The sequence below is a fragment of the Eschrichtius robustus genome, chromosome 2 (assembly GCF_028021215.1).
Source record: "Eschrichtius robustus isolate mEscRob2 chromosome 2, mEscRob2.pri, whole genome shotgun sequence".
Classification (NCBI taxonomy): domain Eukaryota; kingdom Metazoa; phylum Chordata; class Mammalia; order Artiodactyla; family Eschrichtiidae; genus Eschrichtius; species Eschrichtius robustus.
The window spans coordinates 165,286,388-165,300,361 of NC_090825.1; the positions used below are offsets into that span (position 1 = coordinate 165,286,388).

General features: G+C 41.6%; 1 protein-coding gene across 1 annotated transcript; it reads left to right on the forward strand.

Annotated features, from left to right (window-relative positions):
- Positions 1–6,715: 6,715 nt before the first annotated feature.
- LOC137758712 (olfactory receptor 7A10-like) lies at positions 6,716–7,656 on the forward strand. The gene is given in 2 exon segments (XM_068534710.1): positions 6,716–7,424; positions 7,427–7,656. Coding segments are annotated over 2 exon segments (936 nt in total). The 5' UTR covers positions 6,716–6,718.
- The last annotated feature ends 6,318 nt before the right edge of the window (positions 7,657–13,974 follow it).

The window sequence follows — 13,974 nt, forward strand, 5'->3', positions numbered from 1 at the left end:
TTGACATTTTGCCAACATGGGGTCCCACATTTTCATTTTGCACTGGGACCCGAAAATTATGCAGCAGGTTCTACCAGTCATATCAGCATTACCTGGGGAGTTCTTTGAAATGCAGTTTCTCAGACTCCACCTAGACATGCTGAAACTCTGGGGTGGTGCCCAGCAACCTGTGTTTTAAGAAACCCTTTAGGTGACTCTGATGCATGGTCAAGAGTGAGAATCGCTGTCTAACTGCCCTCCCGATTTTTCTGGCCTATTTGCAAGTCCCTTGGCACTAGATTTGCAATTGCTTGTGGCTCTGCTGACCCCTTTCTCTCACCTTAAAATTGCATGGACCAATTCGCTACTCAAAGGAATCAATACTTCTCAAAATTTTCTGGGAATTCCAGGCTGCTCCAATGCATCCCTTTATGTCCCAGGAAGGGAAGGAGGAGACCTGACCTATGCTGTTGAATGCTCACATTGCTGGTTTTGGATCCACCCCTTTAAGGAAGACACTGAGATTCAAGGAAAGGGGGTCAGTCTCCCCAGACAACTTGCTCCTTGATGTGATCAAGGATCCTCATGGAATTTTCAAGATGGTCCTATTTCTTCACAACTCATAGGTGTTGTCCCTGGATGTTCTCTCTCTTCTGCCTCCTCCTTTACATTCCTGTCCTTTCCGCCCTAAACCCTCCAACGCACGCCACTCAAAGGGAGCAATCAGGTCAGGACCTTCTCAAGTCCTGGTAATCGTAATATAAATAATATGAATAATTGCAGCAACATGGATGGACCTAGAGCTTATCATAATAAGTCAAGTAAGTCAGACAGAGAAAGATAAATACCATATGATATTACTCATATGTGGAATCTAATTTTTTTAAAATGATATAAATGAACTTATTTACAAAACAGAAACAGACTCACAGATTTCAAAAACAAACTTATGGTTACCAAAGGGGAAACGTGGTGGGGAGGGATAAATTAGGAGCTTGGGAATAACATACACACAGTACTAGATATAAAATAGGTAACCAACAAGGACCTACTGTATAGCACAGGGGACTCTACTATGTACATAGTACATATTACTATGTAATAACCTATATGGGTAAAGAATCTGAAAAAGAATGAATATATGTATATGTATAATTGAATCATTTTGCTGTGCACCTGAAACTAACACAGCATTGTAAATCAACTATACTCCAATAAAATTTAAAAATAATAAGAGTATGAATAATGAACGTGTTGGGGAGGGGAAAAATCCCCTCCCCCTTCTTGAGTTCTTCTGGACGACCTAATAATTAAATTGACACAAGACAGATTAAAAGGAGAAAAAAAATTAAGTCATACATACAAAAGTCTCATAGAAATAGGACCTAAGAAGTGACCAAGGCAGGCAGCTTTTATACTTTTTAGACAAAAAAGAACAATAAATTTGTGAGGAGTTGACCATACAAAGAAAAATAGGCTTGGATGCCTAATTAATGAAGAAGTAACAAGATCTGTTTATATAGCCTTCTTGGCCCTGGGCTCCCTATCTCTGGTGATAAGGATTTTTCCATCCTCCTGGTACAGGGAGGGTACCTTTTCACATGGGAGATTTATTTTCTGCTTTCAAGGAGACAGAGGGGAGAGTCAAAGTGTCCCTCTCGCACTGGACATTTTTGTGAAGTTTTTTTTTTGGGGGGGTGCGCTGTGTGGCTTGCAGGATCTTAGTTCCCTGACCTGGGATTGAACCCAGGCCCCCTGCATTGGGAGCGTGGAGTCTTAACCACTGGACCACCAGGGAAGTCCCTAAAGTAACTGTAATTCAAAATAATCATTATGACACTTTGGCATATTTGGGGGTGACCTGCTCTGAGCCCCAGTAAGTGCATACTCTGCTATGGGCTTTATTTTTTTCCTTTTCATGTGTACTCCTGGAATGTAGGGTACTCCTACATTCTCACTCCCATTATCCAGATGGGAAACAAAAGCTCAAACATGTTCAAGGATTTTCCTCTTTGGATTTATACAGAATTTGAATCCAGATGTGGCTGATTCCACGCCACGCTTTAGGAATTTCTACAGCAGTAATTCTCGAAGTGTGACCCCCTGACCAGCATCAGCATCACCTGGGGACTTGTTAGAAATGCAAATTCTTGGACTCCACCCCAGACCTAGTCAATCAGAAACTCTAGGGTGGGACCCAGAGATCTGTTTAACAAACACTTTGGGTGATTCTGATGCACATTAAAGTTTAAAAACCATAGTGCCATCGTAATTACTATCTTCCTTGAGAATAACCAACTTATCAGTGTCCTTATTTTGTCCCCTGGTTTGTGGAACATGGAGGCTGGGTGTTGAGAGCTCTGTAATTCTCATTATCCTTTTAGCCTCTGATCCCTGGGGACTCATTATGGATGGCTCCTTCCCCCTCATTCCTAAGAACGATTGGTAGACACTTGGAGAACCGCCTAGTCAGTCCTTCCTTGCCTCTTTGGCAAGGTCCAAGGATCCTGAAGTAGACTGAGGGGACAGAGTTGGTAAGGATCTAAGTCTGTCTCCTGCCGTGGATTCTTCCAGGAGACAGCACTCACCCAGTTATTTCTAAGCTGGACTTGGTTGTGATCCTACCAAGAACAGGAGGAGGTAAGATCTGAGTCTCCATGAATGGTGTTAAATATTCCCTGATCTGCAGGATTCTCTGGCTGAGGGAGAAGCATGAAACAGAAGCGAGGGTGGGGTTTTGTTCCCTAAGAACATCCATGAAGTTCGAGAAATGAGGGGCAACTGATTTCTCAAAGCACAGTGGGCAGGAGCATGAGTAAAGCAAACCAGAAAGAGTTCCTTCGGGATTTTTTATTAATTCATTTATTTTTTTAATCATGACAAAATATATCAAATAAAATGTACCCTTTAAGCTATTTTAAGTATACAGTTCAGTAGCATTAAGTTCAATCCCATTGTTGGGCAACCATCACCACCATCCATCTCCAGAACAGTTTTCATGTTGCAAAACTGAAACTCTGTCCTCATGAAACACTACCCCTCCCCATTCTTCCATCCCCCCAGCCCCTGGCAACTACCCTTCTGCCTTCTACTCTCTGTATGAATTTGACTACTCTAGGTACTTCATATAAGTGGAATCTTACTGCATTTGTCCTTTTGTGACTGGTTTATTTCACTTAGCATTATGTCCTCAAGGTTCATCCATGTTGTAGCATGTGTCAGAATGCCCTTCCTTTTTAAGGCTGAATAATATTTAATATTCCACTGTATGTATATTCCACATTTTGCTTATTCATTCATCTGTCACTGGAGAGATGGGCTGCTTCCACCTTTCGGTTATTGTAAATAATGCTGCTAAGAACATGGGAGTATAAATAGCTCTTGGAGATCCTACTGTCAGATCTTTCGGTTACAGACCCAGAGGTGGAATTGCTGGATCATATGGTAATTCTATTTTTAATTTTTTGAGAAGCTCTTCAACATTTTCTTTAAGAAAAACAGAAAACAACAAGGTCCTACTGTATAGCACAGGGAACTATATTCAATATCCTATGATAAACCATAATGGAAAAGAATATGAAAAAGAGTATATATATATTATATATATAATATATAACATATATATTATATATAATGGTGACTTTGCTGTTCACCAGACATTGGCACAACATTGTAAATCAACTATACTTCAATAAAAAATTAAATTAAATTAAAAAACATAAATAATCAATAACAGAAAGGAAACCTAAATACACTGAAAAAATATGAAAAGGATTATGCCAGTATATGTGTTATGGTCTAAAAGTTTGTGTACCCCCAAAATATATATGCTGAAATCCTAACCCCCAAATATGATGGTATTATGAAGTGGGGCCTTTGGGAGGTGCTTAAGTCATGAAGGTAGAGCCCTCATGAATGGGATTAGTGTCTTATAAAAGAGATCCCTCACCCCTTCTGCCAGGTAAGGATATAAGAAGTCTCTAGCCTCCAGGCCGACCCTCCCTCCATCACCCAACATGCTGGCACCCTGATCTCAGACTTTCATTCCAGCCTCCAGAATTATGAGAAATAAATTCCTATTGTTTATAGGCTAAAAAAAAAAAGAACGAAAAAGAAAAACAGAAAAATTACAAAATCTCTTTCTCGCATTTTTAAACTTTCCAAATGTTGAAATTTCATTCATGTTTCTGGAATTGTGACAGTTAAACAGATCAGACTGTGTGTCAAAAAATTAAGGGGAAGAGGAACATCCTTAAGTAAGTTCAATATTTTCTCTTCCATAAAGACTAATATACCAATAACTATTCTGTTATTAATAAAAAACAATAATGGCAATAATGAGAGCCAATATTTCTGGAGTATTCCCTGTGTCCCTAGTACTCAGAACGTTTCCTATCTAATGCATATGTCTTATTAATGTGAAGGACACAAATGTCCTTTGAACTTTGCTCAACTTCTTTTCCTTTGTGACTAGACACCTGTCCTTCCTCCCTTGCTTCATAAACCATTGCCTGGGTTCTGATCCTGTCAAGGGGCCTGGATGTTAGCATTGGCTAGTTCATGAGTTCCCTCCCACATGCCAGCCAGTGTGAAGGCAGAGCTTAAAAATGCTCACTTGTTTCCTTTGCTCTCTCAAGACTCTATGCATTCCATCCTCCCTTCACTTCTGTTACAAATATGTGTCCTTCCAAAGCTCATATTCTGAGATGAATAATTTGCTTTTGATTAGAGCAGGAAATGACACATCTTCATCAATTATGTGTCCTGCTGGTATTTGCACACCAGCTCCTAGAATTATTCACTCTTGAAGCTTTCTCAATGAAACCACGTGGAGTGTCAGTTTTACAAGGTAAATTCATTGCTGAGAGTACCTTGTAAACAAAATTTACAAGGTAAATTCATTGCTGAGAGTGCCTTGCCCCATATGTAATTATTACAGGGCCCAGATGTTGGAAGAACTTGAATGCCGAAGTGAAGACTTGTGGGTTTATTGGGTAGAATGCCATTGAAGTGTTCCAGAAGGATGTGCTGGACCTTCCCTGGCACGCTTGGGAAGAAGATTGCTCTGCAAAAATGCACAGGGTTAAATGCATTCAAGAGTACTTGGAGGGGCTTCCCTGGTGGCGCAGTGGTTAAGAATCCGCCTGCCAATGCAGGTAACACGGGTTCGAGCCCTGGTCCGCGAAGATCCCACACGCCGCGGAGCAACTAAGCCCATGCACCACAACCACTGAGCCTGCGCTCTAGAGCCCACGAGCCACAACTACTGAAGCCCGTGCACCTAGAGCCCTTGCTCCACAACAAGAGAAGCCACTGCAATGAGAAGCTCGCGCACCGCGACGAAGAGTAGCCGCCACTTGCCGCAGCTAGAGAAAGCCTGCAAGCAGAGACGAAGACCCAACGCAGTCAAAAATTAATTAATTAATTAATTTTTAAAAGAAAGAGTACTTGGAGGGTAGGGGATAATTACAAAGCCATTGCCACATAGACATGTCCAAAAAGGTAGCCTCCAAGGAACAACTAGTTGAAAGAGGTATGCTATAAAATGACTCTTTCTGTGTTTCTAGACTTGCGGGATCTCAGTTCCCTGACCAGGGAGTGAACCTGGGGCCACGGCAGTGAAAGCGCCGAGTCCTAACTACTGGACTGCCAGGGAACTCCCTAAATCAGTTTTTCAGAAAAAGCATTAGCTATTCTTGTTTTAGGGGACAGGAATTTCCCCTACGGGTATGACACTTCCACAATAGACAAGATATAGATTCATTTAACCTTTTCTTATAAATGTCCCTCACTGTAGGCTGATGGCAAAGACAGATTGCAGCAAAACAATTCTTTCTATATAGACAGGTTCCAATAGAGTGGTTTGATCCAATTTGTAAAAAGTAGAATATTTAAAGGAATGGATTAATGATATTATTTCTCACATTGAGACAGTAGAGAATCTGAGCTTATAATTTCCAGCAATACCTGAGATTTGCCATCCTGAGCAGACTCAGTATAAAGTTAACTACAGAGTTAAAATTCTCTGAGAAAGTGAAGTCATCCAACCAAGTTTGACCCTATGTGAAGAAACGATGAGAATTTAATCACAGATTTTATTTATTTATTTATTTATTTAATAAATTTATTTTATTTATTTATTTTTGGCTGTGTTGGGTCTTCATTGCCGTGCATGGGATTTCTCTAGTTGCGGCGAGTGGGGGCTACTCTTTCTTGCGGTGTGCAGGCTTCTCATTGTGGTGGCTTCTCTTGTTGCAGAACACGGGCTCTAGGTGCACGGGCTTCAGTAGTTGTGGCTCGCAGGCCCATTAGTTGTGGCTCACGGGCTCTAGAGCACAGGCTCAGTAGTTGTGGCACACAGGCTTAGTTGCTCCGCAGCACGTGGGATCTTCCCGGACCAGGGCTCGAACCTGTGTCCCCTGCGTTGGCAAGCGATTCCTAACCACCGCACCACCAGGGAAGCCCTAATCATCGATTTTAAAATGCCATGCAGGCATGATAGTTCCTAAAAAAAAAAAAATTTTTAATTTTTAATAAAATGTTTTAATTTTTAAATTTTAGCATTAGAACAAAATGTATGGTACTCAGAAGTCATTCAGAAATTACTTGGTGAAGGAAGAAATGAGTAGAGCAACCAGAAGGGAAGAATTGTTTAAATGACTTCTCTCAAACAAGTGATGTCTGTGTGTCTGTTTCATGGTAATTCATGTCTCTATTTTCCAGTAGACTCATCAACAACATGGAATCAGAAAACCAGACTGGTGTCTCAGAATTCCTCCTCCTGGGCCTCTCAGAGGATCCAGACCTGCAGCCCCTTCTCTTTGGGCTGTTCCTGTCCAGGTACCTGGTCACTGTGCTGGGGAATCTGCTCATCATCCTGGCCGTCAGCTCAGACTCCCATCTCCACACCCCCATGCACTTCCTCCTCTCCCACCTGTCCTTTGTTGACATCTGTTTCACCTCCATTATAGTCCCCAAGATACTGGTGAACATCCAGACAGGGAACAAAGTCATCACCGATGCAGGCTGCCTCACTCAGGTGTATTTTTTCATGGTTTTCATATGTATGGACCATTTGCTCCTGACCATCATGGCTTATGACCGCTACGTGGCCATCTGCCACCCTCTGTATTATGCAATCATCATGAACCCCCGTCTCTGTGGTCTGATGATTCTTTGCTCCTTGTTCATTAGCGTTATGAACGCCTTGCTCCACAGTCTGATGGTGTTGCATCTATCCTTCTGCACAGACTTGAAAATCCCCCACTTCTTCTGTGAACTTGCTCAGATCCTCAGACTCGCCTGTTCTGATACTCTTATCAATGACATCCTGATGTATCTAGTGACTAGCCTGTTAGGTGTTGGTCCCCTTTCAGGGATAATTTTCTCTTACACTCACATTGTCTCGTCCAGCCTGAGAATCCCATCAATTGGCGGAAAGTATAAAGCTTTTCCACCTTTGGGTCTCACCTGTCTGTCGTTTTCTTATTCTATGGGACCTGTGTTGGAGTTTACCTTAGTTCTGCAGCTACTCTCTCCCCCAGGAGGAGAGCAGTGGCCTCAGTGATGAACACTGTGGTCACTCCTATGGTGAACCCCTCCGTCTACAGCCTGAGGAACAGAGCCATAAAGGGAGACTTGAGGACGCTGATCTCTGGAACATTTTCTTTTTCATGATTCTGCCATCTGCCTTGGGTGTGGGCTTCTAGAAAGAGTCAAAGGGAATGAAATACTGGGTATGCCAGAATTCCTGACTCTTCCAAAATTCAATTCTCCTAGCAAAGTGATTAATCATGGGTTTTCAAATCAGATATCTTTGTATTAAATCCTTCTATCCTGGGAATTCCCTGGAGGTCCAGTGGTTAGGACTCTGAGCTTCCACTGCAGGGAACACGGGTTCGATCCCTGGTCGGGGAACTAAGATCCTGCAGGCTGCAATGCAGCAGCAGCAAAAAAAAAAAAAAAAATCCTTCTATCCTGTGTTTTGCTACCTGTCATTTATCAGCTAACTTAACTCTCTGAGTTCAGTCGACATCTATAAAATAGGCAAAATATTACATATTTAATAGTGATATAGGGAATATATCTCATATATGGGAATATATGAGTATATGAGATAGTTTAATATATGTGTACAGAAATTTGTCTATATTAAGCACTAGTAAAATCAAATGTGTAATTATCAGGTGTTAACTGAAGTCAATTAATCTCAATAAAGTTGGAGGAAAAAATTATTATCAGATGTGCAGTCCATGTGTTTGTAAACTTGTAGTGAACACTCATTTGCTTTCACATTATACTTAGATAAACCAATTCTCGTTTCATCTCTCCCTTTTGAGTCATCCTCATTTTCCTCATTTCTGCTGCAATCTATGCAGAGAAATTGATTTGAATAAAGTCAATTGAGAGTTTTTATTTAATCCATGAGTTATATAGAAGTGCATTTTTTAGTGTCCAAATATATGGAGGACCTCTTTTCCTTCTTTTGTTATTGGTTTTTAGTATCATTGCATTGTGGCTAAAGAACATACTCTGTATAATTTTAATTCTTTGAAATTTATTGAGATTTGCTCTCATGCACTTGTGGTCAAACTTAGTAGGTGATCTGTTTGCGCTGAAAGATCAATGTGGATTCTACAACGATTGAGTGCATTTTCTATATATGCCCAATAGGTCAAGTTGGTTAATCACGTTGAAATCTTATTTTTACTGATTTTTTTTTTATCTCCTTGTATCAATCATGGAGTGATATATGCTAAAATCACCCAGTGTGATATAGAATTTGACTATCTCTGCTTGTAGTTCAATTAATAGACTATTGAGGGGCTTCCCTGGTGGTGCAGTGGTTAAGAATCCACCTGCCAATGCTGGGGACACGGGTTCGAGCCCTGGTCTGGGAAGATCCCACATGCCGCGGAACAACGAAGCCCACGAGCCACAACTACTGAGCCTGCGCTCTAGAACCCATGAGCCACAACTACTGAGCCCATGTGCCACAACTACTGAAGCCCATGCGCCTAGAGCCTGTGCTCCGCAACAAGAGAAGCCATTGCAACGAGAAACCCGCGTACCACAACAAAGAGTATCCCCCGCTCACCGCAACTAGAGAAAGCCCACGTGCAGCAACGAAGACCCAACGCAGCCAAAAATAAAATAAATAAAATTATATATATATAAAAAATCAATAGACTATTGAATACAAATTCAGAATTATTATGTTTTCATGGTGGACCCAATCTTCTATCCTTATGAAGTTACCTTTGTTATCTCTGGGTGTAACAAAGGTTTTTGCATTAAAATCTACTTTGTCTGATAGTAATGCACTGTAGTTACACAAGCTTTTTCTCGCATCTACCAGGTGATGGGAAACCTGGCTGCAGTCCATACTGGTTTGCTTCCAGTTCCCCTCTATTCCCCAGAGACATTCCTTTGGGAAGCCGGCCCAAAGAGGGGAGACCCTTACTCTCACTCTTTATCCCTGGTCTTGTAGAGACCTAAAGCTCACTTGGTCCCTTAGCTGCCTCTCGTAGACCACTTCAAGGGTAAAACCAGCCCCAGTGTCTGGCTCACCTCTCTGGAACCCTGTCCTCTCCTAGTCTCCATGCAGTGATTTCTTTTCTGTATAAGTTTAAGGTGTACAATGTACTGATTTGTAAAATGCTTATATTTTGAAAAATGCTTACCACCATGGTGTTAGCTACCACCTCCACCACATAATTACCATTTCTTTTTTGTAGTAAGAACATTTGATTTATTTTCTTAGCAACTTTCAAGTATACAATACAGTATCGTTAACTAGAGTCACCATGCTGTGCATTAGATCCCCAGAACTTATTCATCTTATAACTGGAAGTTTGTACCCTTTAACCAGCATCTCCCAGTTCCCACCCCCTCCTCCCAGAGCCGCTGGCAAGCACCATTCTATTCTCTATTTTAATAGGTTTGGCTTTTTGAGATTCCACTGCAGTGATTTCTTACTAGTATTTAGATCTTTGTTGCTTTTAAGATTTTTTTTTTTAATGTACACTACATGCATACTTTTCATTGTCTTCAGTTGGAGAGTTGATCTAAATTTCCCAGCCTTCAATTACCAGCAGCAGAAGTCCTGTATATAGATTATTAAATCAATACTATCTTAGGTTTGAAGCTAAATTTCTGTACCAGCTAAATCAGACTTATGGAGGATACAGTCTTTTAAAGCAGAAGTACCTTTTTTTTTTTTTTTGGCCTGCGCCTGCCAGCACTTGGGATCTTAGTTCCCGGACCAGGATTGAACCCGTGACCCCTACGGTGGAAGCACGGAGTCCTAACCACTGGACCACCAGGGAATTCCCCAGAAGTACCTATTTTCTGAGGTGAGTTCTGTGTACTTTCTGAGAGTGAGGTGGGGGGTGGGGGATGCTTGTATGAATGGAGGGCTGGTTTTTGTCCCTATGATGTAATAAAAAATATTTGGTCTTTGTTCCCAGTTTCTGGCACAGACTTCTAAAACCCTTGGAATCTCCTGAGTGATAAGAGTGTCTTTGGTATGTTAATGAGATAACTCTTGGCTAAGCGGCTTCTAGAGAGCTTCAGGGCTTGTTGCCAGAAAGACTGAACTTTGATTAGAGGGCTGGAAGTTTCAGCCTCAAACCCCCACCTGTGGAGGTATTGAAGGTTGAACCAATCACCAATGACCAATGATTTAATCCACCTTGTCTATGTATTGAAGCCAACATGAAAACCTAAAATGACAGAGTTCAGAGAGCTTCCAGGTTGGTGAGCAAGAGCGCATCTATAGGGAATTCCCTGGCACTCCAGTGGTTAAGAGTCCTTGCTTTCACTGCCAAGGGCGCGGGTTTGATCCTTGGTTGGGGAACTAAGATCCTGCAAGCCCGCGTGACACAGCCAAAAAAAAAAGAAAAGAAAAGAAAAGAAAAAGTTTGCTCCCTACCCTATCCTTGCTCTTAGCTAAAATCTGAGACTTTTCCGTGAATTTTTTTTTTTAAAGCTGACTATCATTTTTTTTTTTTTTTGGCTGCGCTACGCAGCATGTGGGATCTTAGTTCCCTGACCAGGGATTGAACCTGTGCCCCCTGCAATGGAAGCACAGAGTCTTAACCACTGGACCACCAGGGAAGCCCCTATCATTTTTTTTTTTTTAAGTAGACTTTAGAATGAATACTTCTAAAATTTATTTATTTATTTATTTATGGCTGTGTTGAGTCTTCGTTTCTGTGCGAGGGCTTTCTCTAGTTGTGGCAAGCTGGGGCCACTCTTCATCGCGGTGCGCGGGCCTCTCACTATCCCGGCCTCTCTTGTTGCGGAGCACAGGCTCCAGACGCGCAGGCTCAGTAATTGTGGCTCACGGGCCCAGTTGCTCCGCGGCACGTGGGATCTTCCCAGACCAGGGCTCGAACCCGTGTCCCTTGCATTGGCAGGCAGATTCTCAACCACTGCGCCACCAGGGAAGCCCCCTCCGTGAATTTTTCTAAGTAAAGTTCTACAAACTTCATATAAAAATTATACAAATTGAGCTGCAGTGTTTCAAATAAAAGGTAACAGACAGATGAATAATGATCAAGAACTCCAAGGGAAATTCAAGATGCATTTGAAAATCCTTTGAGCCTGCTTGTTTTCTGCATCTCAGGAGGAATTTAGTTTTTCAGACGTTTTTTCCCAGTCTCTAAAGCCCTGGTTCCCAAAGGAAGGTATTGAGCAATTTTACCAATACTCCCCTAACTCCCCCCAACCCTCCCAGCCCGCCTCCAACCTCAGCACTATTCTTCCTTAGAGCCAAATAAGTCTGTTTTGGGAGGCCATCCTGTGCATTTTGAGATGTTTAGCTGCATCCCCTGCTTCCACCGCTAGATGCCAGTAGCACCCTACCCAAACCAAGCTGTGCTACCCAACACTAATCTCCAAGCATTGCCAAATCATTCCCCATTGAGAACCATCGCTGGGGTGGGGGGGGAATAGTTTAACTGAAGACAGGTAAGTTCTCTTAGCGTAAAGTAGGCATTTATATGCATGGTTCAATTACTAATATATAAAGGCGAGCGACAATATTGAACTTTACCTGTGCTGCTGGAAAACCCAGACAGTTAATCCCCCCACCTCCCGCCGTTTTGTGTTCTAGAAACCAGTACTGCAAAGAACCTCTCTTCCCCATAGGAGGAGAATAGGACTCTCTAGTGACCTCCTTGTTTCCTATGACAGGGCCAGACACACACTTTCCAATTCCCATTCTTCTGTCTCATAAATGAGTAGGTGAACTGTTTGTCCCCCTCCCTGACAAACTAGCTAGACACAGAGATTAAGCATTTCTTGCTCAGCTAACAGAGTCCCCTGGTTACAATAACAATCCCAAATGTAAAATCCCTCCACCTATGATTTGCTTATTCCTCCCTATGAAAGTCTAAGGCAAAACCACTCTGCAGAGACACTCTGATGTTTGGATTGGGGGTGTTTTCCTTATTGCGTTAGCCTGAATAAAACCAATCTCCCTACTAGCTCACTTTTTATTTTTTGCCTTTGACAAAAAATAGCAAAAAAAATTAAAAAATGAGGTGGAAGAGTGAGTGAACTTGATTAGAAAAGCACACAAACTTCCAGTTATACGATTAACAAGGTTGGGGATCCGAGGTGGAGCACAGGTGATTATAGCTAATAATGCTGTATCCTATACTCGGATGTTGCTAAGAGAGTAGATCTCATATGTTCTCGCAGCAAAAAAAGAAATGGCCACTATGTGATGGGATGGAGGTGGTAGCTAATACTCTGGTTGTAACCGTTTTGCAATTTACAAATGTATCAAAGCAACACATTGTACACCTGAAACTTACACAATGTTATTCGTCAATTATAGCTCAATAAAGTTGGAAAAAGGAGAGCAAAAGAAAAGAAAAGATTTGGGAACCTCAGCAGAGCACTAATGAAAAGCTCACCCTCCCGATATTGACCAGGGGACTTTCAGATAACTCTGCACTCTTTAAGAGGTACAAAGGTGGAAGCAAAACATGACAAAGGAAAAAAAAAAAAAAAAAAAGCTGGGAACCAAGAGGTTATTGTTGCCTCAGCCCACTCCCAGCATCATTCTAACTGATGATCCCATGTAGAAAAACTATGGCATTGATAATTCATTTAAAAGAATCATTCTTATCCATTTGCAGCAACATGGATGGACTGAGAGCATATTATACTAAGTGAAGTAAGCCAGACAGAGAAAGACAAATATAAGATATTGCTTATTATTGCTTATATGGAATCTTAAAAAAAAAAAAAGATACAAATGAACCTGTATACAAAACAGAAATAGACCCACAGACATAGAAAACAAACTTATGGTTACCAAAGGGGAAAGGGGGGGGATAAATTAGGAGTTTGGGATTAACATATACACATTACTATGTATAAAATAGATAACCATCAAGGACCTACTGTACAGCACTGGGAACTATACCTAATATTTTGTAATAACCTATAAAGGAAAATAATTTGGAAAAAAAAACATATATATGTATGTATAACTGAATCGCTTTGCTGTACACATGAAACTAACACAATATTGTAAATCAACTACACTTTAATAAAAAATAAATTAAAAAAAATATTTTTAAAAGAATCATTCTTCGGCTTCCCTGGTGGCGCAGTGGTTGAGAGTCCGCCTGCCGATGCAGGGGACACGGGTTCGAGCCCCGGTCTGGGAAGATCCCATATGCCGCGGAGCGGCTGGGCCCGTGAGCCACAGTTGCTGAGCCTGCGCGTCTGGAGCCTGTGCTCCGCAACAAGAGAGGCCGCGATGGTGAGATGCCCGCGCACCGCGATGAAGAGTGTCCCCCGCTTGCCGCAGCTAGGGAAAGCCCTCGCACAGAAACGAAGACCCAACACACCCATAAATAATAAATAAATAAATTTAAAAAAAAAAAAAAAAAGAATCATTCTTGTCAGTAAAGTGCCAAACACACGAAAACCATAAGAAAGCTTTATTTTCCTGAAGCCAGTTATTTTAGAAAG